The sequence below is a fragment of the Artemia sp. Qi Xiang Cuo genome, chromosome 2, assembly GCF_049724085.1.
Source record: "Artemia sp. Qi Xiang Cuo chromosome 2, ASM4972408v1, whole genome shotgun sequence".
NCBI classification, from domain to species: domain Eukaryota; kingdom Metazoa; phylum Arthropoda; class Branchiopoda; order Anostraca; family Artemiidae; genus Artemia; species Artemia sp. Qi Xiang Cuo.
In genome coordinates this window covers 16,699,230-16,726,066 of record NC_142795.1, presented here as the reverse complement: position 1 = coordinate 16,726,066, position 26,837 = coordinate 16,699,230, and the positions used below count along the sequence as shown (strand labels likewise).

General features: G+C 34.6%; 1 protein-coding gene across 5 annotated transcripts in view; it reads left to right on the top strand.

The window, feature by feature from the left end:
* The window catches only part of stac (C2 and C2B_Munc13-like domain-containing protein staccato), a 164,651-nt gene that overhangs the window by 68,184 nt on the left and 69,630 nt on the right, over positions 1–26,837 (top strand). For all 5 annotated transcript variants that reach the window (XM_089099313.1, XM_089099305.1, XM_089099296.1 and 2 more), the window contains exons 5-7: positions 7,661–7,828; positions 19,607–19,785; positions 22,304–22,517. In XM_089099313.1, coding sequence (XP_088955439.1) covers positions 7,661–7,828; positions 19,607–19,785; positions 22,304–22,517 — 561 coding nt within the window. The remainder of the gene's footprint in view (positions 1–7,660; positions 7,829–19,606; positions 19,786–22,303; positions 22,518–26,837) is intronic.

The window sequence follows — 26,837 nt, the reverse complement described above, 5'->3', positions numbered from 1 at the left end:
GCAGCTTTTATTTTGGCTCGCCGGCATTGAATAAGTAAACAAAATTTGCATAAAAAATTTACTTTTCTTTTGGTAAATGGCTGTCTCTAAATTTAATTCTGACGTAATTTACAAATTAACTTACGTAACGAACTTCTATATTCGTATATTTTTCTTCTGGCAAAAAATACAAAGTTGCAGATTTTTGTAGATATGAGCTTGAAATCCATGTAAGATGGTTTTCTGATGCTCTGAGTATAACGGTGGGATTTTCATTAGAGATCTTTTACTTGTAGGGGATGTATCCCCCCTGTTTAAAAAATCAAGTAAATTCTATCAGGCTCGTAGCCTTTGATGAGTGACACTAAACTTATTAAAATTTACAAATATTTAGGATCAGCATTATAAACACATTCTTTTGATACTTTTATCGACATCAAAATTTCGTTTTTAAAAGTTTCGATTACTATTGAGCCGTATCGCTTGTTTTTTTATTGTTTTTTTTTATTAAGTATATGTTATTACTTATATGAAGGGGTTCTCCCCTTAGTAAATACCACGCTCTTTATGTTAAAAGTTAAAACAAAATTTAATTCACAAACCCCTGAATCACAAAGACCTTTTAATTAGAATAGATAGCTCTTTTGAAAGCACTAAAAAAAAACTATAGCGTAAAAAGCGAGGTATTGACTTGGGGGAGAACACCCTCATTTACGTTATAATTTCTGTTCGTTTTAAGTTCTAATATTCCTTCTTACATTTCAGTTGAAAAAACTTGTTTTTTTTATTTAACTTCTGATCGTTTCTTAAATAATGCTTGGAAATCCGGCGCCCCCGTCATAGAAATGTCCCTTACCCCAAAGAAACATCCTCCACGGAAATATTCTCCAGAGTAATCCCCTCCTCTAGCCCCCCTCCCTCCCGAAAATATCCGTCCTAACAATGGTTGTATACGTCCCACTACCCAATCAATAATGCTGGCAAGTCCGGCGCCCCCTTCATGGCAATTTTCCTTCCCCCATGAAAACTTCCTTCATGGAAAGATCCTTCCATATAGCCCCCGACCCGCTCCGTCCCCCCCCTACCAGAAAAAATCTCCTCTGAAAAAGTCTGTATACTTCCCAATAACCAATACTATATGTTAACATTGAGTAAAGTTCATAACTTTCAGCCCTCCCCCTGGGGACTTTGGGGGATCAAGTCATCCTAAAAGACATTTTTATCATATTTTTGACCATGCTGAACAAAATGGCCATCTCAAAATTTTGATCGGGTGACTTTGGGAAACAAATGAGCGTGGGAGGGGGCCTAGGTGCCCTGAATTTTTTCTTGTTACTTAAAAAGGGCAATAGAAATTTTAATTTCAGGTCCAACGCGTCCTTCTACTATATTCTACGACCCCGGGATCGTGATGATTACTCCTGGGAAAAAAAAAACAAAAAAAAAACAAACAAACAAATAAACATGTACCAGTAATCTTTCTTCGGGCAAAATATGGAATATTAACCATTTTTGTATATTTGTGCTTTTAACCACAGCCGTCAAATTCTATGATACGCTGAATATGATGGTGTGATTTTTATTAAGGTTCTATAGCACTTAGGGGGTCTTTTCGCCTTTTTTTAAAAATCGGCCAAGTTTTCTCGGGTGCGTAACTTTTGATGGGTAGGACTAAACTTGATGAAAGTTATATATTTGAATTCAGCATTGAAATCTGATTCTTTTGATATATCTATTGGTATCAAAAACCTGTTTTCTAGATTTTCGGTTACCATTGAGCCGGGTCGCTCCTTACTTACAGTTCGTTACCACGAACTGTTTGATACTGTTTGAAGCGTTCTTGGCCTCACAAAAGCTGTTGGGAGAGTTCCGCCGCATCCATAAGGATATACCATGCGTTTATTGAGGTATAATTGAATTCAGAATGGTAGTCTCCAAGAATTGATTGCTGGAACGCGAAATCCAATGGAATCTACTGATATCCAATATGTTCCTATTTTTTCTATAGGTTATTTTAGCTAAATTTTAATTTCATTTTATAAAATTTGCCAGGTTTTGCCAGGTATTTGCCAGTTATTTAATGGTTGGCTTTTACTGAAAGAAAAGAAATATACTAAGCAAATAAAAATAGTACCATTAGGTACCATATTTTATGCTATTTCCAAATAAGGTCAGTTTATCTGTCATCCCCTCCCCTCTCCGATTGTCGCATATGCAGCCCTATATATAAAAAAAAATATGAAAAGACTAAAACAATGAAATTCTTACATTAGAAAATGCGGGATGTTTCTATTAATTACAATTGTTATCCATTTTTTTAAAACTATCATTAATTTTGTTAAAAGTTTCTAACAATCCCAGACGAAGCTAGATTGCATCAGTCGAGAAAGGGGTGAGGTTTATTATCAGAAAAGTGACCATGATATTTGGAAATAGTATAAAGTTAGGAATCCAATGGTACGACTTTTTTTGTTCAGCATGTTTCCTTCAGAAGAGGCCAATGAGTAAATACCATTTTATTTTATACAATCTAGAAATCTTATTTTATTTACATTATTTTAAATATCTATTAAGTAAATCAAATTATATTAAGTACAAAATTCTGTCACAGTTTTTTGTTGGAAAATGAAGCAACTTATCCAGACACCATGGGCATTATCTGTCAGTGTAGCACAGTAGGCTCAAAATTGCTTCACACAAATCTTCATGCACAGTTTAGTTTTTTACTGGTCAGGCGTATACCAAGATATATTATTTCAGAAAGAGAAGGCAATAGGTTGGTGGTGAAAAATTTATTTTAACGGAAAATTGGGTGAATATGCGAAAAACAGAAAAAAAACTGTGGAGAAGTCATAAAAACTTAAAAAATTTGAGGAGCCAGGTATGGGATCAAACAAGACAAGTATAGACCGAAGCCGAAGCAGACCAAAAACTAAAAAGCAGTTGTTGCTTCTATGTATGCACCGGAAATATTATTTTATCCTGTTTCGGAAATCAGCAAATATAACCTAGGCCTCAATAGGTTTGCGAGAACTATTTCCTATATAGACTTATACACCTATTATGTAATGAAGAATAGGAAGAAACGAACAAAAAACAAACAACGGGATTTTTTTTCTTTTTATATCAGGCAGATATTTCCAAATATCTTACAATATTTACATTTCTTTTTGGATGTTTTTCCTTTTTTGTCTATGTACCCCTTGCATCATCTCCCTTTTTTACTCCTTCTCTCACAGCTTTTGTTGGAAAACGAAGCGAGTTTTTATATAGCCATGTGCGACCCAATTCCAGTGACTATGCAACTAACTGTACTTGTTTCTCCTCAGAAGCCCGAACTAGATTTGATCGCTTAGCTTTCCTTCTTTCTTCAATATTTTCCACAGCTTTGATAGTTTTAAAAAGGATAATGGTCCATATACAACATTACAAGAAAGATCTATTGCACGAATAAACACATTTAAAAGTTTTTCTTTTTGTTGGGACGAGCATTTTCAATGCAAGTGTCTGAAATGAAAGTGTTTGCTTTAGGCATAGATTTTCCTTATTTTTGGATGTTGCTCCTTTTGACCTCTTATGTAGAGATTAAATAAAAAAAAACAAGTTTTTTAAACTGAAAGTAAGGAGCGACATTAAAACTTAAAACGAACAGAAATTATTCCGTATATGAAAGGGGCTGTGCCCTCCTCAACGCCTCGCTCTTTACGCTAAAGTTTTGTATTGTTTTAAAAACTAAAGTTGTGAGACAGAGTCAAAACTTTAGCGTAAAGAGCGAGGCGTTGAGGAGGGACAGCCCCTTTCATATACGGAATAATTTCTGTTCGTTTTAAGTTTTAATGTCGCTCCTTACTTTCAGTTTAAAAAACTTGTTTTTTTTATTTAATTTCTGATCGTTTTTTAGTTAATGCAGCTTTTATTTGCATAAAAATTTTACTTTTCTTTTGCTAAATGGATGTCTTTACAAATTAACTTACGTAACTAACTTCTATATTCGTATATTTTTCTTCTGGCAAAAAATACAAAGTTGCAGATTTTTGCAGATATGAGCTTGAAACCTATGTAATAGGGTTTTCTGATACGCTGAATCTGACGGTGTGATTTTCATTAAAATTCTTTCACTTGTAGGGGATGTTTCCCCCTCTTTAAAAAATCGAGTAAATTTTCTCAGGATCGTAGCCTTTGATGAGTAATACTAAACTTAATAAAATTTATATATTTAGAATCAGCATTATAAACACATTCTTTTGATACATTTATTGACATCACAATTCCGTTTTTAAAAGTTTCGATTACTAGTGAGCCGTATCGCTTGTTTTTTTATTGTTTTTTTCTTATTACGTATATGTTATTACGTATATGATGTGGTTCTCCCCTTAGTCAATACCACGCTCTTTACGTTAAAAGTTAAAAAAAAATTTTAATTCACAAACCCCTGAATCACAAAGGCCGTTTAATTAGAATAGATAGCACTTTTGAAAGCACTAAAAAAAACACTTGCGCAAAGAGCGAAGTATTGACTTGGGGGAGAACTCCCTCACATACGTTATAATTTCTGTTCGTTTTAAGTTCTAATATTCCTTCTTACATTTCAGTTGAAAAAACTTGGTCTTTTTTAATTTAATTTCTGATCGTTTTTTAAATAATGCTTGGAAATCTGGCGCCCTCTTCATAGAAATGTCCCTTGCCCCGAAGAAAAAACCTCCACGGAAATATTCTTCCAGAGTAACCCCCTCCTCTAGCCCCCCCCCCGCCACAAAAAAAACATACAGAAAATTGTTGTATACATCCCAATAAACAATAAACAATTCTGGCAAGACCCGCGCCCCCATCATGGCAATTTCCCTTCCCCCATGAAAACTTCCTTCATGAACAGATCCTCCAACATAACCACCGACCCACCCTTCCCTCCCACTACCAGAAAAAAAACCTCCTGAAAACTTCTGTATACTTCCCAATAACCAATACTATATGTTAACATTGGGTAAAGTTCATAACTTTTAGCCCTCCCTCTGGGTACTTCGGGGGATTAAGTCACCCTGAAAGACATTTTTATCATATTTTCAACCATGCTTAACAAAATGGCTATCTCAAAATTTTGATCGGATGACTTTGGGAAAAAAATAAGCGTGGGAGGGGGCCTAGTTGCCCTCCATTTTTTTTGTCACTCAAAAGGGGCACTAGAACTTTTAATTTCAGTTCCAATGAGCCCTCCCACGATATTCTAGGACAACTGGGTCGATACGATCACCCCTGGGGAAAAAACAAAAAAAACAAACAAACAAATAAACACGCATCCGTGATCTTTCTTCTGGCAAAAAATGTAAAATTCCACATTTTTGTAGATAGGAGCTTGAAACCTCTACAGTAGAGTTTTCAGATATGCTGAATATGATGGTGGGAATTTCATTAAGGCTATATTACTTTTAGGGGGTCTTTCCCCTTATTTCGAAAATAGCCAAATTTTCTCAGGCGCATAACTTTTGATGGGTAGCACTAAACTTGATGAAAGTTATATATTTGAAATCAGCATTGAAATCTGATTCTTTTGATATATCTATTGGTATCAAACACCCGTTTTCTAGAGTTTCGGTTACCATTGAGCCGGGTCGCTCCTTACTTACAGTTCGTTACCACGAACTGTTTGATATTTTCCACAGCTTTGATAGTCATAAAAAGGATAATGGTCCATATACAACATTACAAGAAAGATCTATTGCACGAATAAACACATTTAAAAGCTTTTCTTTTTGTTGGGACGAGGATTTTCAATGCAAGTGTCTGAAATGAAAGTGTTTGCTTTAGGCAAACGTTTGATTTGTTTGATTTTCCTTATTTTTGGATGTTGCTCCTTTTGACCTCTTATGTAGAGATATACCTCCATCTACCTCCATCTGTTGGCATGTCAGTAACATAAAAATTTGATATGTCAGCTCGATATTTCCCTTGACATCGACAACATTTAAGATATTAGGAACTAGTACTTGGTACCAGGGACGTACGCTAGGTGTTGGTCTCTCTCCCCAAAACCCTGAATTTTTCTTTGATTCTAAGCAATTCTTCGTCAAAATATCAAATCTGTTTTTTTGCCCCCTCTTCACGAAATTTATTTTGATATTGTCTCCCCCCCCTCACTATTTCTTTTGTCATTGCCTCCCCAGAAGAAAAAAATTGGGTGCATGCCAATTTGGCAATTCCAAAATTATTGTCTCAGTTATATTGTTGACCGTTCAGAGAAAGAAAATCTTTGAAGGTGTGGTATGGCGACGCCCACGTTTTGGTTCATTAACTAGAATAACAATGACATAATGCTAGTGTCTGGATATGCAAATCAAAAACCAAATTCCTGAACAACGTCGACTTTTATATATTTTATGCAGGTTTGTAACCCTGCGAGGTGAGTTACTGAAATTTTTTACAAATTAAGGTCAAAAGGTCTTAATTCCTGAGTCAAAATGTCAATAGGATAGCTTTTTTCCAACGTCGTAATGTTTCACATAGTAATTTATCCTAATGTAAAAATTTAAATTGTTATGACCTCAAGAAAAGGAATGGGCCTCGCCATCGCAGGTCGGGGACCAATCATTTCATCTCAAGTTTGCGCAAAATGCTAAAGCCGGCTTAGAACCGGACAGCAAGAAGTCTCCTGGACCTTCAAGAAAATGGAGGGTTTCTGCAAGCCTAGACCCAACTTAGTATTTGCAATGGTTTTCCACAGAAGGCGATTCTCTTCTATCTACAAGACTCGACGTGTCCTATACAAGCAATCTCAAACTTTTGGTAAGAGGTTGCTCATTCTAAAAAGTCCTCCAAAACAAAGCGGTAGCCAGAAGAATTATCTATTAACCAGGATTGAGTGATTTAGTGTAGTGCTGTGTCTGTCACAATAATTTCATTGAAGGTCACAACTCCTTCGGGTCATACAGCAGCGCTGTTTGTAGTCACAGTTCTGGTTTGGCAAACTCGTAAAAAATCTACCCCAATACCACTATGAAGCATGTATGTAGGCATAGCCGTACCCAGAGAGGGAGTTAGGGGGGTTTGAACCCCTCCCGAAATATTTTTTGACTCGTAAACAAAAATATAACAAAAATGGATACAAACAAATTTTGTATGCGTTTTTTTAGTTTTTTGTGTAACCCCCCCCCCCCGATTTTTTTTTTAGTAAAACCCCTTCCGAAAAAAAATCCTGGGTACGGCCTTGTATGTAGGGTTTTCTTTTGGGGCAGGGAGGAATGAAATACGTTCTGAGCCCTAATGACAAAACAAGGCGTACAACAAAATCAAAAGAGGAATGAAATTCCTCCATTTTAATTTTTGTCGTTGGGACGGTGGAAGGAGCTCACAACAGAGTTGAGACCCCAACATCTTATAGCACTGGAATAATTCCAGCGTTTTACACTTAGTCTATCCTTGTCAGGGCATTGACCGGGGAAGAGTAAGAAGAAAAATCAATAAACATAAAATGAATATGCTGATAGATTTATATGCATTTCTATTAGAAGATTTTTTTGGATTTGAAATTTCACCTGAAGCTATTCTTTTTTGCTAAAAAAACATAATTTTCTGTGTTTTTCTTCGCTGTTCTTATCAGAGGAGGCTATGTACCATCCCCCCCCCGTTGAATATAATGTTCCTATGCCGATTAATTGGTATGTTCTTATTAAAATTGATTGCGTTCTAGGCCGAATCCCTCTATGAAGAAGCTTTATATTACGCATATTTCCCAATTGGCCCTGATGCAGCGGACATATCGTCGAATAAAGAAGAGCTCTATAAATATCTAAGATCCGTTTTTTCAGTCAGTGAAGGTAAACATGAGGCCTATCTGGAAGCTGTCAAAGAAAAAACGGTAAGATTCTATTTTGACGTTGGAGCAAATAAACAACACACGTTTTTTGACATTTTTTACAGAACAATTTTAATAATGTAAACTCAATGGCATGTTTCTTAAAAGCATTGCCGCTGCTTAACAATTTGTTCAGTAAATTGATCTTTTCGTGTCTGTTTACAGATTTATATTCTTTGTTCTACATTTTTACACAATTTTGAAATAAAAATATTAAATAATTAGTTAAAATAGAACAACAGCCTAATTTAATTGTTAGCCTCTCTACCCTTGTTCATGGTATTGGTTTTGAGTTTTGTATGCAGAACCCCTCCCCTCCTAATAGTTTTCTAACGGGCCTAACAGGACAGTGTAGATGTGAGGTACATCTATTGAGATTATTAAACGATATTAAAATTAATATTCATTTTTTGTCCTCCCAGATTGGGAAAAAAACTTTAATCTTTCAACAATGATTTTAAGAAAGCTGGTCTAAAACTGAAACCATAAAATGATCTGACCTAAAATTGAAATCATAAAATAATTATTTTTTTTAAGAAACTTGCGAAATCAGGCTCTGGTCCTTTTGACTAAGTACTCAAAATTCGACGACTAGAATGGAATATTAAGAAGGTCTGAGAATACACGTGGAACTTTGCTGTATATTTATCGTATGTACAAAGTATATGCAAAGTTTGTACAAGTATTTTTATTAATAGCTGATGCCATGTTTGGCACTTGACAATAAGTGACGAAAATAAGTTAAAAGCGGATGACATCTCTCAGCATGTCCTTTATGTGCTGATATGAGTCAATACAATCTCATCAAATGAAATGGATGAAATCAAAAGCTATTCGCTTGGTAATAATTCAGAATAAGGTCTGAAAACATACTTGGAAGTTTGCCATACATAATCATTTACGCTTTACCTCGACATATCAAGATTTTGTAAATATTAATCATTTAATCCTAACTGACGAAAAGGACGAAATTTAAAGCTATTCGCCTGATAATTATTCAGAAGGATAAATACTCAGTTTTATAGAAGAATAAATTTACCATTTACACTTTACCTAAATAAATCAAAATTTTGCAAACTATGTGCAAGTGTTTTTTCAGAACGGATTTCCTTCTTGACGCCTGGAAAGAAATTTAAGAGTTAGGTCGGGACTTCAACTTCCCTCCCCCATTTGTGCTGGTATGAGCCGGTACAATCACATCTAACGGAATAGATAAAATTTAAATATATCCGTCTGGTAATTATTCAGGAAGATAAATATTCAGACTGGCTTCCTTGGAAAGGAAAGCCCGTTTAACTCAACCCACGTTTAACTCAGCTGTCGTTTAACTCAGCCCTGTTTAAATCAGCTTCCATTCAAATCACCCTATTTTACTCAACCTCCATGCAACTCCATCCTCATTCGATTCAATCTCCGTACAATTTAACCCTCATTTAACTCAACCCCGTTAACCTAACCCCATGTAACTCAACCCCCCCCCCACATCATGCAACTCAACTATCGTCCAATCAACCCCCCTTCAGATCAACCCTCGTTAAATAAACTATATAACTAGAAAATACAACTCAGCCCTTATTGTTGGAAGTGATAATACTTGACTCGAATGAAATGATCTTTATTTACTGGTCAATTCTCATATAAGTGTTTTTAATTTATGCTGCTTTTTTTTAAAGTTGCGTTAAGGAATACTATCCCCTGACCTTGTAAAAAAAAGCAATAAAAAACAATAACTTATCCTACCTTAATCTATCGCTAAAACCTTTACCAAAAAACCTTAAAAAGCCTGATTTCACTTAAAGCTTAAACCCTGTAAAATTATAAAAATATCTGGTTTGACCTTAAGTTTAGGGAATCAAACAGTTCCTGGTAAAGAACTGTAAGTAAGGAGCGACCCGGCTCAATAGTAACCGAAAATCTAAAAAACGGAATTTTGATACCAATAGATACATCAAAAGAATCGGATTTTTATGTTGATTTCAAATATATATAAGTTTCGTTAGTTTTGTCATACCCATCAAAAGTGACGTGCCTGAGAAAATTTGCCTTATTTTCGAAAAAGGGAGAAACACCCCTAAAAATCATAGAACATCAATGAAATTCACACCATCAGTTTCAGCGTATCAGAGAACCCTACCATTGAGGTTCCAAGCTCCTATCTGCAAAAATGTTGAATTTTGTATTTTTTGCCAGAAGAAAGATCACACGGATGCGTGTTTATTTGTTTTTTTGTTGTTGTTGTTTTTTTTTTGTCCCCAGGGGTGATCGTGTCGACCTAGTGACCCTAGAATATCGTGGAAGGCCTCATTCGAACGAAGATTAAAAACTCTAGTGCCCTTTTTAAGTGACCGAAAAAATGGGGGGGCAACTAAGCCCCCTTCCACGCTAATTTCTTTCCCAAAGTCATCCAATATAAATTTCGGGATAACCGTTTTGTTCAGCATGGTCGAAAAATATAATAACTATGTCTTTGAGGATGACTTAATCCCCCAAAGTCTCCGGGGGAAGGGCTGCAAGTTATGAACTTTGCCCGATGTTTACATATAGTATTGGTTATTGGGACGTATTAGATAAAAAAACAAGTTTTTCAACTGAAAATAAGGAGGATCATTAAAACTTAAAACGAGCAGAAATTATTATTTATATAAGGGGATTGCCCCTTCTCAGTTCCTCGCTCTTTACGCTAAAGTTCGACTTTTTGTTCAAATTATTCAAGAATGACGGCTGATACACAAGAACCATTTAAATAGAATTATAAGCTTTTTACAAATTCAAAAAACACTTTAGCGTAAAGAGCGATGTACTGAGGAGGGGGCAAACCCCTTATATACGTAATAATTTCTGTTCGTTGTAAGTTTTTATGTTGCTCCTTACTTTCAGTTGAAAAAACTTGTTTTTTGAAATTTAATTTTTGATAGTTTTTCAATAGCTGCCCTCAAATATTTTGGTCACTTCAAAAGAGCACTAGAAATTTTGATTTCCGATCAATGAGCCCTCTCCCGATCTTCTAGGTTCACTGGTTTGATACGATCACCCATGAAAAAAAACAAACAAATTAACACGCATCCGTGATCTTGCTTCTGACAAAAATTTCAAAATTCCACATTTTTGTATATAGGAGCTTGTAACCTCTACAGTAGGGTTTTCTAATATCCTGAATCTCATGGTGTGATTTTCATTAAGATCACTTGATTTCTTAGGGGTGTTTCCCTCTTTTTTCAATAATTAGGCAAATTTTCTCAGCCCCGTAAATTTTGATGGGAAACATTAAACTTAATGAATTTTATATATTTTGACTAAGCATCAAAATTCGATTCTTTTGATGTATCTATTATTATCATGACTCGGTTTCTTACAGTTTCGGTTACTATTAAGCCACATCGCTCCTTACTTACAGCTCGTTGCCACAAACTGTTTGATACAGACGTTTTTAGCGGGATCTTTTCTGGTAGTTGGTGGGGGGGTTACGTGGGAGGTTTTTTCCATGGGGGAAGGGACATTGCTATGAAGAAAGTGCCGGATTTCCCTGCATTATTTAAAACACGATCAAAAATTAAATAAAAAAACAAGTTTTTTTAACTGAAAGTAAGGAGTGACATTAAAACTTAAGACGAACAGAAATTATTCCATATATGAAAGGGGCTGTCCCCTACTTAATGCCTGGCTCTTTGCGATAAATTTTTGTATAGTTTTTTTTTAAAATAAAGTTGTGAGAAAGAGTCAAACTTTAGCGTAAAGAGCGAGGCGTTGAGGAGGGAACAGCCCCTTTCATGTACAGAATAATTTCTGTTCGTTTTAATTTTTAATGTCGCTCCTTACTTTCAGTTAAAGGAAACTTTTTTTTTATATTTAATTGCAATATAAGGTGGGAACTGCAAGTGAAGATAAAACAAAATTTTAGCTTCTAATCTGTGCTAATTCAAACTTAATCATTGCCAATTTGAATGTATATTGTGTCAAACAGGAGTTGAATTGAATGGGGGCTGAGCTGCAGGGGGGGGGGGGGGGTTGATTTAAACTGGAGTTGAGTTGCTTGGGGATTGAGTTAAATGGAATTGAGTTTGACTGAGGTTTAGTCGAACGAAGGCTGAATTAAACAGGTTGAGTCAAACGGAGTTGAGTTGCACACATCATTCAGGATTATTCGGATGAATAAACTATTCAGAATAGAATATTAAGCAAATCCGGAAACATGCTTCGGATTTTGGTATATATTTATCATTTTCACTTTCCCTGGATATATGAAGATTTTGTAAACTTTGTGTAGGTATTTCGTTAATAGCAAAAGTGACCCTTTTTATAATCAAATTAAAAAATTCTTAACTGAAAGTAAGGAGCAACATTACAACTTAAAACGAACGGAAATTATGTCGTATATGAGGGGAGCTGCCCCTTCCTCAACCCTTGCTCGTTGCAATTAAGGTTTTTAGTGATTTAAAAAAGCGTATTATTCTAATTAAACAGCTCTTGCGTTTTAGAAACCATTTTTAAAGAATTGAGCCAAAGGGTCAAACTTCACTGTAAAGAGCAAGGGCTGAGGAATTGGTAGCCACCCTCGTATTACAAATAATTTCTGTTCGTTTTAACTTTTAATTCTGGTCCTTACATTCAGTTGGAAAAAAAAATCTTTTTTTAAATTTCTGATCGTTTTTCCAATTATGCCGGGAAACCCACCTCCCTTCTCTGTGAAAAATCTCCCCCCCCCCGGAAAATATGTCCGTCACAAAAAATTCCTCCCGATGAAATTCCCTCATGTAAAGTTCATCCCCACTTAAATTCCTCTATCTTGCAAATTCTCCCTGGGCCATTCCCTTCTGGCTGCAAACTGCCCCCGGACAAGTCCCCCTGGAAAATTCTCCTTACATTCAAATGATTTTATTAATTTAATTTCTGTTTGTATTTTAAATCATGATGGGAATTCCCCTTCCTCCGTGAGGAATCTCCCCCTGAAAATCCCCCCCTATATAAAGTTCCCCTTAGATTGTTTTTGTATGTTTCCCAATCACAAATACTATATGTAAACAATGTTCAAATTGCATAATTTGATCCCCCCTCCCTTCCCGTTTAGAATTTCCCCTAAAAGATTGTCCCCGGAAACTTTTCTCCCCATGAAAAATTTTCCCCGAGAGAAATCCCCCCCCCCACACACACACAGAAATCCCCCCCCCCCCCCAAAAAAAAACAACCGTGCATTTCCCAATAAGGAATACTACATGTAAACAATTGACAAATTATATAACTTATATTCCTTTCACCAGGGGCTATGGAGGGTCATGTCATCCCCAGAGGCATAGTTATTGGATTGTATTGATGCATTAATTGTTATTAAAATTCGTTTTTTAGAGTTTCGGTTACTATTGGGGCGAGTCGCTCCTTATTTACAGCTCGTTACCACGAACTGTTGGATTATTCAGAAGGATAAATATTTTTACATATTCAGAATGTTAAGAAGATCTAAATACAATTAAGGGAGATTGCTATAAAATTGTTAGTTGCACTTTCTCTGAGCATTTTAATACCCAGCGTACTCTCAGACATTTGTGGCGATGCCACATCTCTCATTTGATAGTTATTCAGAAGTCCAATAGTGGCGTAGTGGGATTGATCTCAGCTTGGTAACACGGGGCCCAGAGTTTGAGCTCAGCCGTATCAACACATTGCAAGGCTCAAAATTTGATTCCAGTGAGGATGATGTGAAAGTGCCTCAATAGCAATCCAAACAAGAAGAAAAAGACAACTCAAAAAATTAAAATATAACAGACTTGTAGTATAACTATAGATCTGTTCAGTCATTTGGAGAAAGAAAATTTAATAACTGAGATTTCCCACGCTGGTTGGTATATTAAATGCTAACGGTACTTCTTGATAACCTCTCAAGTGCTTATGACTAAGTATCCTCAAAAGAATGTTATAAGAGGTATTACATCATTCTGAAGGACCATGTTTTATTCTGCCTCTTCATATCGTCTATTAGAAGGAGAAAGTAAATATTATGATTTTTTATGACAGCCGGCAAAGTAAGCTCTTTTTTGTTTGGCAATTTGCGAAAGAAATGGGCAGATAACCAGCAAGACAAAAGGGAAAGCTCTAACTTTCAATAGCACGACTTTCAATAAGAGCCAGTTTATTTACAGTTTTGCCCGTAACATCAGACCTTTCCATTTACGTAAGGACATATAATGGCCAAAATCTTAAATAATTAATCCGTATTCTATTCAATTCTTTTTTTAGGAAGTTGACAAATTCCAGAACCAAAAAGAATTGAATGATCGTAGAAAGTTGAGTCAACAACGACTAGTTTCATTTGCCCTTTAATTAGCACAAAATATATTTTTAATAGATTTTCAATAATAATGTTTGAAAATTAAGTACTGTTCCAATTTACTGGAATCTTTTAATTATACTTTTACAACACATCTTTACAGCACATATATTTAGTGTATATTGAGCATAAACTTAATACTATGATTATGTATATTTGGTATATATTTTATTGCTATTACAGAGATATATTTTATATATTATCTTGAGTCTAGTAAGCTACAAATCTTCATTAAACAAATTAACTACTTTCAAATGTCATAATTTTTTGGAAGCTGAAAATAACTAATACCCTATTTTTATTTGGCATTTTACTGACAAAACGATGAACAAATAAGAAGTATAGATTTTCAAAAAAAAAAAAAAAAAAAAAAAAATTACAAAACGGATGTTTCATCGCCTAATCTATTTTGTGTGTAAAGTGCCAAGTGGGAATAGGGCTTAATTATTTTCCCAGACGAACTGTTCTTTCTCGACTTAAAGAGATTGACAATTTTAGAATAAACTGGTTTTCACTACCCTATTCTAAGCCAGAAAAAGTTGAACAGAGAAAAGAGTCGTGTAAACCCATGGGGGAAAGTTATGATGACAAATGGTTGTTTTTGTCTGAACAAGCGAAGAATTTTAGGTGAAAAATTTTTCTGGCTATCTTGGACCCGCCCTTAAACCCAATACTGCGGGTTCTTCCCAATATACGTTACTGAATACAAATTAGCTCAAGTTTCAACGCTTAACCTGATAATGGATATAAGAAATGTTCAATTTGCGAAACAACTGCTACTACCTCTACTATTACTAACAACTCACTGCAGCACCAAGCCACCAGCTGCCAAATAGCTACGCACGCTCCCCTTCCAATCCAATCTATTCAAAGCCTCTCTTTTTGCACCCTCTCAAGAAGTTTCTATTTTCCTTAAATCGTTCCTTACGATATCTTCCCACTCCATTCGGGGACGACCTGTTTTTTGTTTGGCCTTAGATGGTTGGCCGACAAAAACAATCTTGGGCAATCTGTCATCTTTCATCTGCCGAAAGTGTCCTAGCCATCTCATCCTTTCTCTTATTATAGCACTAAGAAGTGGGGTACCTCAGCATTTTTTAAGAAACTAACTATTTAAGATACGGTCAGTCAGTCGGGTACCCAAAACAATCCGTAGGCAATTTCTTTGGAAAACATAAAGCAAAACCTCCATTTTTCGGAGCGCCCACGCTTCAGAGCCATATTTGACCACTCATCTCTATAGCTTATGATATTCTAACCTTGGTTCGCAGACTTATCTTCCTATTATTTTAAATTTTTTTCAACTGTGAAAAAAACCCTGGAGCTTAGGTTGTTTTGCTTTTAACATCTTCACAGCACCTACCGTGTTTACTAATAAGACCTACCAAGCTATATGAGGCTGCCCGCTTTGCTGATCTTCTCATTACCCAATATCACCTCTTCATCTTCCGTTGTTCCTAGTCTTAGCGGCTTAGTCTTCTTAACATTAATTTTAAACCTATTCTTGCACCATGAACTCGTAAAACTTCCAAAAATTTATTCATTTTGCTAGTATTTTCATCTAGGATGCTCACAACATCAATGTGATGATTGGATCCTCACAATCATTACCACCATCCAAGTCGAGGAGAGTTTTACTTCCATATTTGTTTCTTTGTTCTCCCATTGCCTTTGTTGGGTTCCTTAGGACAAAGTCTGTCATAATGGTCGATGTAAATCGAGATAGAACGTATGCTTAACTCCTGATTTAATACGAAACCAGCTACTAACCGCATTTGCTACCTTAACCGCAGCAGTGTTATTCTCGTACATAGCAATAATTACTTTAATAAATTTATCTGGTATACCATACAAGGACAGGACCTTTGCAAAAACTCTTCTATCAGATGAACTAAACACTTGCTCGCTATCTATAAAACTGAAGACTAACGGGGTCTGACGACTCAGGCACTTCTCAATTGTTAATCTAAGACAGAAATTTTGAACGACGTATTCTCTACCCTTCTTAAAACAACACTGTTCTTCTCTTAAAGCATTATCTACAGCATCTCTAAGTCTGTAAAGTACCATCATACAAACTTATTTGATTCCTAAAGAAACCAAGCTAATGCCTTTATAATTATCACACTTAACCTTCTCCCCTTTCTTATGGAGGAAAAGTGACAAATCTTCCTTCACGTCCACAGTTTCACAAACGTTTTCATTCTTTTCTATATCTTTCCCCGTAACTCCTTCTGTTTAGCACACTCTCAAAATGGTCTTCCCATTTCTCTCTAAGTCTTCCCTTATCACTGATTGTGGCCCCATTCTTATCTTTAACTGGGACAAGTCCAGATTGACTACTCCCTCTCAATTTATTAACATGTCAGTACAATGTTTTACTCGATGCATCTTTAAGATCTTCGGCAATCGTATCCATTGCTTCCACTTAACACCTCCTTAATTCATATTTTAATTCTTTCTCAACTTTCTTTACATTCCTCTTATTTTCATATGATGATATGATATGATCTATCACTCAAATAATTCTTGTACGAGTCCCTTTTCCTCTCTGTTAAATATAAAGCACTTTCACTAATATCCCTAGCTGCGTTTCTAACTTTCTTCCCTAAGACACCATCAGCGACATCGCAAACTATTTTTCTACAATTATTCCATCCATCTTCTATATTGTCAAATTTAAACTCTTCAGTATTCAGCTGTTCCTGGAAAGTTTCTCTCAAATTCTCGTCCTGGAATCTACCAACGTTATGTCTTTCCAGAAGGTAGTTAGCCTTCTTAAACTTCAGCTTTAAAGTAACCCTAGATACTACTAGATGGTGATCTTTACTTTTAACATCGATGACATACACTCCTATATACCCTTGTATCTTGTATTGATCCTGACAGTCTTCGGTTTACAATAGCATAATCAATAAGGTTTCCTGTCTTACAATCACGTGAATACCATGTTAGCATATGGGCCATTTTATGACCAAATACTGTGTTAGTTATAGCTGGATTATTATACCTATCAAAATTGCAACAGTCTGTAACCATTACTGTTTCCTTTTCCTATACCGAATTTACTACGGCTAGGATATTATCTATCCCTATTTCTATCTACCTGGACATTAAAATTCCCTAATAAAAATACCATATTCCTACCTGGGAGCCTGTCTATGTTTTCCTGTAGCTGTAAGCAAAATTCATCTGAGTTACTACTCTCTCCATCAGTCGGTTTTACAGGGGCATATACTAATATGGCTGATACCCTGAACTTTTTAGTCATAAAATGAGCAATAAGTATTGTATTATTAATACCTTCCCAGCCTAAACAAGACATAGCAGCTATCTTATTCATCATAAGTTCTACTCCCTGCTTATTCACCCCACCCTTCCTGCCAGAGTAAATGTATTCTATATCACCTAATTTCATAGTTCCCACCCCCTGGGAAACGATTACCAACTATATAATTGCATTATTGTACCATTATTCTTACTTCTACTGAACATCGGTCCTTTTGACCAGACTTGTGCCCTCTGGGAACTAAAATTGGAAAAGCAGCCTTTTAGTCTGGGTATCCAAGAAACAGAGGAAACTGAGATCCGTATTACAGCTCGCTAATTTAATTACCCTAGGTAAATGAATAAAGTTATATAGATGGCGATTAATATTAAAATTTGAATGAGTCTTTCTACTTTTTCTTATAAAAACAAAAAAAAAATGCAAAATGCTGTGACTGCTTCAAATAATATAGTACTAATGAATAATGAAAACTGATATTTGAGTACTCAACAAAATACTTCTCACAATTAGTTTAGGCAGAAACAAAAACTAGATCTACAGCCGGCAAAGCATAGCATATATTAAATACTTAACCTATTTCTTACTGACTTTGCACAAAAAGGTACTATCATGCCATCTATTTAATATATATATATATATATATATATATATATATATATATATATATATATATATATATATATATATATATATATATATATATATATATATATATATGCGCCATTTTTTTTTTTTTTTACTAGGCAGCGGGTGGGTTTTGAATCAGTATTGACGGAAATATAGTAATTTAGCAATAAAACCTTAGTTCTTTACTTGAATTATTTTTTATGAAAATTGGTTGAGTTAAAGACAATGAGATTGGAAATTTCCAAAATGAACTGCTCCAAGGATTTAAGGTTGTTTATTATTATTGGTTCTACCTTAAGGTTTTTTTTAAGATTTAGTGGAAATGCTTCATATGTTTCTGTTTTTAAACATTGTTTTACTGTCTTCTTGTTTGTTAGGGGTTTCTTTCCCATCTGATTCTCCTGCTGACACCCATGTGTCCCTCCTTCAAGAAAAGTTAATTATTTAGCTTAGGAGTAGAGATAAGAGCTTGAAAACACCTATCATATATAGGTGAGTAAATTAACCATTTGTACTAGGGAGGCGGTTCATTTGAATCAATGTTGGCTAAAATATAATCAGTCGACAGTGAAACTAAAGTTCATTACTTGAATGATTTTTATGACAAATTATCGAGGTTTAGACTTAATGAGATTGGTAATTCCCAAAATGAGTTGCTCCTAGGATTTTACTTTGTCTGCCCTTCTATTATCATCAGTTGCACCTTAAGATCCCTCAAGAAAATCGTTTGCAAAACAAAAGAAGGTAAAGAAAAGAAATTTCTAATAATTACAGTCACATGGGTTTGAAAAATCAGATTGCAATGCTGGGAAGAGCAAGTGATTATGCAGCTGAAAAATGTACACTGCTTAAGAAAAGGAAATGAAATTGATTAAGAAATCAGTAGAGGCTGCATATTGCTAATCATTTTACTGAAGGAAACAGAAATCCTGCATATCTCCAAGATTTTGCCCTGCATATTTTTTGTTTGATTGTTACATCAGTAACGTTCCTTCTACACCAACTATCTGACAAGCAGCAATATTTTCTTCAGCACTATTCTGGAAAGGCAAACTCGTGAAAGGTCCGCCCTTATGCCACTATGAAGCCACGCGAGCAGGATATTCCTTTCGAGGATAGGGACGGAGGAAAGATGTTTTGACGGAGAGGAGACTCCAAACTATCTTACAGCACCGGAACAGCTCAAACCTTTGATACCCAGCCTATCCTTGTAGGGCGTTTGTCAGGATAGTGAAAATGCTGAGGTGCATGGAAATGTAAACGCAGCCAATGGAAAAAAAAAATTCAGAATCGAACTAAAACAAGTAATTGAATTGTCACACGATTTTGTCCTCTGCGGTTTGTTGATTGATTTGATGTTCATAGTGGTGCTAATATCATAACTCTCAGGGAGACTCGCTCTGATAGAATATCAGCCATCTAACAAGCATGATCCTTCTGATGGAACCTGTTATCACTCTTCTCTTCTGCTGTCTTTTTTTCTCGCTTTTTCTTTGTATTACATATTATTGCATACTTCTATATTTATATTTTCTTTTTATTTTAGCCTCCGCAAGTTCTATTGAAGCTTGGATTGATAGAAGCACGAAATTTGAGAGGAAAAGATGTTAGAGGGACAAGTGATCCATATTGTATTACCTGGACATCGAGTAATCCAAGTCACAAGTCAAGATCCACGTACAAAGAGACAGATTTAAATCCAGTTTGGAAGGAAAACTTCATTTTGTAAGAATTTTTTGTTCCATTCATGTTGTATTTCCTAAGCGAATATACGAATAATATTACAATTTCTATACAAAAAACATTTTTTGCTACTATGACATTCCTGAAAATTGAAGTGCTTTTGTCTGATATCAGGCGAACTCATGGCTACCAAATACTGTTTAACTTGATTAATTTTCTTTAAAAAATTTGCCTGAAATTATATTACCCGTATCTATGTCTAGGGCAGAATTTCAAAATACACCTACCCCCCTATTTTGGGTTTAGGTGAACTTTTAATGGTGGATAATTTTTCCCTCACTCCCTGATGACAAACATATCAGTCTATAGAGCACTGATTTTTGAGTATGAGATTTCATCTCCTACCTTATATAGATTGCCGTTTTATTTTCGTAGAATAAACATAAATATCTATAAAAAAAAGTTTTCTATAATCGAAATAACTGTCAACTATTCTCAATGAATTTTAATTGGTTATAGGTGCCTAGGGGTTGCAGCAACCTAGAGGTGCAGAGTGCAAGCACGAACTTTGATCTGTGCTTCTGACAAGCTATGTTATCGAAGACATGAGCCATCCTTTAGTGAAGGGGTAGCCTGAAGACTTCAGTTCAATAATGAGCATTTTGCATCATTTGACCTACAAATATCCCTTTCGAAATATTGTATATTCTTCTTGCCCTCCTGCTTTTTTTTTACGTCCAATTTTGAAGTACAGTGCAGCCTTTTTTGAGAAGAAGTATAAAATAAATGCTACTCTGAATTTTCTGTGAAATTTGTTAGGAAAATTAAGATAGGCCTAAAGGTTTCGTATTTAATAATTTTAATAATACAACACGTGTTTTTTTTTTTTTGTTTTTTTTTTTAATCAGATAGTTTCGCAGTAGAAGCTCAAACGGAAAATTGCTCATAAAAATTGCCCATGACAAAATTCTTTGTATTTCATGGAAATAGTTTATTCCATAGTTTTTCAATTTAGGTTTTGGTTTTTGGTTCAAATATCAGAGAGTTTGAACCAAAAACCAATCGTATCTTTTTTTCATTTCTTTTATGTAATCCTTTTATAAGATTAAATAAAAAAATCCAGTTGAAAGTAAGGAGCAACATTAAAACTTAAAATGAACAGAAATTATTCCGTATATGAGGAAGGGCTATCCCTTCCTCAACCCTCGCTCGCCAAATTTTTTAGTAGCGACCCTTGCCTTTCAGGAGTCGTTCTTAAAAGATTGGGCTGAAAAGGCACACTTTAGCGTAAATAGCGAGGGTTGAGGAAGATGGAGCCCCCCCCCCTTCCTCAAAATAAAATCGAGAGTCTTATCACACATGGACAAAAATGAAACTGAGAGCATTTAATATGATTAAAATCAATTGATTCAAAATAGAAGACGTGGTGCAAGGGGCTACTGAGGCTGAATAGTAAGGTTATTTACTTTAAAATAAATGTATATCAGATAAATTATTTTTTACTTCAGATTTGAAGTTTTATTTCCTCTTTGATAAAAAATGTTGGCAATTTTCCTTGCATATAACGCTAGCCGTAGTTCGACCTAAAAAAAGACAAAAAATTTCCTTTAGGTGATTAACCAAATTAGTTGATTAGTGGAGGGGAAGGAGGGTTTCAAAAATCCCCAAGACTCTTCTGGTGAATTTCATGACACCCCTAGTGTCACCGTACAACATCCTAAGGCTCCACATATCTAGCTGGGTAAGTTCTAACCTTGATATTCATAAGGAAATGATTGAACTGTTCGGTATTTGTGTTTTTTTTAGGAAAATTTAGTTTTATATTGTTCATTATGTCACACCTTTGGTACTTAAATGATTTGGCTATTAAAATTTCACCCTTTCAATGAATGAAGGGTCCGTAAATAAGGTCCGAATGACTTAAAGACTTTAAATGTGTGTATTTTTCTCATTATTGAGTATACATGAGTATAAAAAAGACCAAAAATTAAATAATTAAGTTGCGTATTTTTTAATCTTTTTGAGACTTTCTTCCTAAGCTAAACCCAAAGGAACAAAACGAAAAAAAAAAATTAAAATGACTGTTTTTAAAATTAACTCAGCGAGTTTTCAAATGCAGCAACTGAATTGATACCTTAGAACTGATAAAGAAGTTAAATTCAGTTTATTTGTTTTTCTCCCGTTCAGGATTTTTGAACCTACGATCTCTCTCCTGTCGAAGATTAGGGTTTATTGGCTGTAGGCTCTGAAAGACATTTGAATGGGTTTTCTAAGGAATACTCATACACAAGCACAACCTAACTGCATCCGCAACACCAACTTGACTGCGCGCAAAAAAATTTAGGTTCCGTCCTTCAAAACGACTGTGAACAAATATCTAGTTCCAGAACTCTATTACTATTGATCATACTGATTATTCAGACTAAAATGTATATTTTACTTAACATACGTTGACTTTCTTAACATTTAGCTTATTATTCAGCCTAGCTTTGTCTATAGCGTCCGCCAAGAGTAAAGGGCTTGTAAAAATTCAGCATTTTAATTGATTTTAATTTTTCAGAGAAGTTCGAAATCCGCAGGCTGAAACGCTCCATCTTGAACTTTACGATTATGATCCAGAGCAGAGTGTGGTTGAAAGACTGGGTCAAATATCTGAAATCAAATCTATGAGAGGTTTTGGTAAATTGTTCAAAGACGTTACTGGTATTCGTAGCTCCTCAAACGGAAATAATCAAAACCATGAGTTTCTTGGAAGTGTTGTTGTGCCACTTAAGGTAAGTTCTGTTCTTTTTATTTAAAGCACAGTTAGAATATGGTTTTCTATTTTATTTGTTTAAAGCTCCACTTAAGTTTAAATGCTATTTTTCATGAATGAAATGAAATCCACTAGGCTGTAGATGAATTTATACTAAAAGTAAAGGCCAGTATCTAAACTTTATGAGAAGAATAAAATTAAAGGCCTAGAATTGGATATAAGAATAAAAACAGAAGTTATGATAAAAACTGCTAAAATTGAACCTGGTATTTCATTATCATTAGATACTGCTAGGGTCTGAAGATTGACCAAGTCAAACAAAATGCGCAACGTTAAAGATTGACGTTGAAATTGACGTTACAACGTTTCAATCAATTTAGACGAACCAAGTTTGTTTTCAAAATCTTTTTGGATGAACCGAAAGTATGAAATAAATTATTTCAAATTATCGGGTTAAAACAGATAGTATGAAATATAAGTTAAAATTACCGAGCCAACGTGGGCATCGATTACAAATCAGATTAATCAGATAAGGAAAAGGTAGTGTATTAATTTTTGCAAGAATATTCGCCCATATTCAATATTATACGGATAAAACAGTGTAGTAACAGTAGAGTAACAGTAATTGACTAAAGATTTGTTTCCGCCATTTCAATTTTTACTATTATTTTTTTTTGTTCATGGAAACAAAATTCTTAGCCAATAGAAATCTATAGAGTTAGCAATTTTTAGAAACATATTAATCGGGCGGAAAGTTCAAAAATTTGACTTTAAAATTGAAACAAATGTTTAAAATAGCACAAAAAACTCAAAAACAACAATAAGAATGCAACAACAAATTGTAAATCTGGAAGATCGTCCAGATTGATTCTTTATTGAAGAAACTTACAGGTTTCGTTTTTACTCTTAAATTCTTTTACTTTGTAGTGTTTTGTTGCAATTTTAAAGCGTTCAAGTCGAATCTGATTGACAAAGTTGTTGGTGCCACTCTGAACCTTTGATCTGCGTTTCAGAGTTACTGCTGTGCGTCACTGAGCCTTGGCACTGGGGCTTGAGTTACTTTTTGATAAATAAAATGTATTTAAAGAGGAATTTTGCTGCTTTGGCTTGCAAAGTTAATTATTAAAGTCACATATTTAAATAATTTTTGTGCTTTTAAAATGCCACAACACCAATATTTGTGTTTCGGTGAAAACTTGTTTAGCTTTGAGAGCAAACTAAAGTTGATATTAGGAAAAGTCTGTACATATGTCTTACTTTTAAACTATAAGTCCACTTTCCATTGATACCAGTGCTTGGCACTTTCTTGTGAACAGGCAACGGTTTAATTGCCAAAGTTCCTCTTCAGCCACATCTTGGCATCTAAAACTGCACATTAAGTTTGGTTACAATATTGCTTAATCCCGTGCAAGTCAACCCTCGGATTGCTCGACCAACACCTAAATTAACCAAAAGCAGTTCAATCTTATATAAAACTAGGGAATTTTATGGACTGTTTACCCTTCAAAACGTGATTTTAGAATGCTTTCAGAGACAGTCAAGAAAATGCGCTCTCAATTAAAAAAAAAAAAAAAAAAAAAAACAGAAAGAAGAAAATTGTCTTAAATAGGTGAAGGCTTGTTCAAACACTTCAAACACACTCAGAAGAAGACTGTATAGAAAAATCAGTTTTTCTATATTATCTCTATTTATCCATTTTAATCTATGTTATCTATATTCTATCTATGTATTTATCTATATGTTCTATATTCTATGTATATCTACATGTATCTATATATTAAAAAAAATACGTAAATTCCTACGAGCTGAGGCATCAATTCTCAGGGCTATTAGAAAGCTGCAAGTTGCTTTAAAAATATAAGTCTGATATTGCGTAAGCTAGCCCAGCTTGGTTTTAAAAAGGTGAATTGTTTTTTTTTCATTTTTCATTATGTTCATTATTTAGTTCGAGGATTATACTTTATTAGCCAAGGACGGCAAAAAAGAATTCTGATCCTTTGAGGGGGTTAAAGGGAAACTCACACAATCATGTGTGTATGGGTATATATGGGTATAAGGGTATGCGCAATAATATACCCTTATATTATATAAATATATCAAATATTACGAAAAAGTTGAATATCCAGTTTTTGGTAGTTGCATGCGCCAAATTATGGAAAAAGAAACTTGAGTGAAAAACTATTTAAAAATAAGCTAAAAACGTATAGCAGCAAATAGCTTAAGAAAATGTTGCTTTCCTTTGACTAAAATATTACTTTTCTTAGTTGTCTTTGGGAATCAACATTCTAAAGGTTTGAATTTTTTCGGACGAAAAGCAGTATCAAATTTAGCTAATCTGTTTTGCTTATTTATTCTTTGCGGCTCTAGCGAGGCAACATTGGTGAAAACTACTATTCTAAAAGCTTCGTAATTTTGAAACTACCAAAAGAAAATTCCCAGGAAATTTCATTTTCAAGTATGAATAGACCTAAGATGGGTTTAGGGGCAAAAATATCTTTATTTTCTTATTTTGTAAAACAGTTTATATAAAAATGTTTTATTAAACATTTTATATAAAATTATTTTATTTCTTTTGTAGCTTTAGTATCTAGGGATAAATCTTGAATAAATTTATCAGCTTCATCTAGAAAGTGATATGACATTGCAATCCTCACCTCAACCGCCTCACTTAATAAATATATCTGTGTTTTATATAAATCTATTGTACAAAAAAGAGAAAGAAAAACGCAAAATAATACCAAAGACAGTATAAGAAGGAATGTTTGAAATACATCCTTCCTCCATGTCACGCCGTGGTATTAGGAGGGGGTGCTAAGTTTTTGTTAATAATTGATATTAAATTAAAAAAACATTATTTTTGTTCTTATTTTTGTTTACTTATTTTTGTTCAGTGTATAAGTTTTCTTGTCTTTTTTCTTTTATTTCTCTTATGTACTCTGTCATTTAGGGGACTTGCGCCCTTTTTTGTTTCGACAGGTTATAAACAAATTGAATTGAATTATAAATTTCAGTTCTTCAATAACCATTGGCCTTCACGTGTTTTTTTTCTTGCATAAGAATAGAAATTGTAAAAAATGTCTGAGTGCTTTTTGGATTTATTTTCTGTATTTGAATGTCCTGATAGGGTTGCTTTCCACAAGCATGATACCAACCAAACGTTTAGTCTTAAAGTGATGCGATATCTTAAAAATCATTTTACGAACCTCAGCGTCGGCTAACCGTCTCAGAGACAAAGGCTCCATTAGCGAAACTTCCCAGAAGACTAGCGATCGTCGAAAGTTTTCAAGAATTTATGGTTTGACAGTAAATTTGACTGAAAAGACAGTGAATTTTTATTTTCCTTTTGTCGGCGAGTTTGTCAATCGAAGCGGGTAAACACTACAAGAGACCCCCAAAGCGGGGAAAATGTTCAAATGATAATTACTTTGAATTGATTTTTAGCGTTTTCTGAGCAGGTATGCTAAAAAAAGTTAATGACTACTGATCCGTTTAATCAAAAAAAAATCACACTTTCTGATGATGCAAATCTAATTGAATATTTCTATCTTCAGCACAAAATTTGGGAGGCTAAATAGATTTTCTAAGATATCCGGGAAAGTATGTCAACTTTTAGTTTTCTGTTGTTTATTTGGATCTCATGTCCAAGTTCTAAAAGTTATGGCGAGACCGTCCAATTAATATTGAATAGTTCGGTAAAACTAAGCTTAAAAGGTTTATAATCGACGAGATAGGGTGATTCTTTAAGATACCGCATGGCCTTAATGCTTGTAGGACTGTCACACCCAGATAATTTTTTTTATTCATATGGAGTGAGGGGTAAAGCTGGTAATTAATTATATGATGAAACAAAAATTGTATGCATACATTGGGAAAATATATTAGACATAGGTTAGATTAAAATTGTCTCAGTCAGCCTCTAGGTACGATCAAGTAAATTGTGCTTTTACGTTCTGTCGGACTTCATTACTGAAATCTACCAAATGTTATTGCTAGCTTATAGAGATGAAACCATGTCCCGTGCTCACATTTTTGAATGGTTTAAACGATATAAAGAGGGTAGAACAGCTGTTGAAAGTGATGAACGTGAAGGACGCCCCTTAACAAGCCGCAATGAGGAAATGATCCAAAAAATACGAACAGCAATACGAGGTAACCCGTCGTTTGACAATCTTAGTCATTTGGAACTTAGTTATAAGTTCCAAATGTCATTTGGGTCAGTTCAAACCATAATGACGACTATGAGAGACATGAGAAGAGCTGCAACCAATTTATCCGAAAACTGCTGTCAGATGAGCAAAAGGAAAACCGAAAACAGATCGCCACTGATTCGATAGTGTTC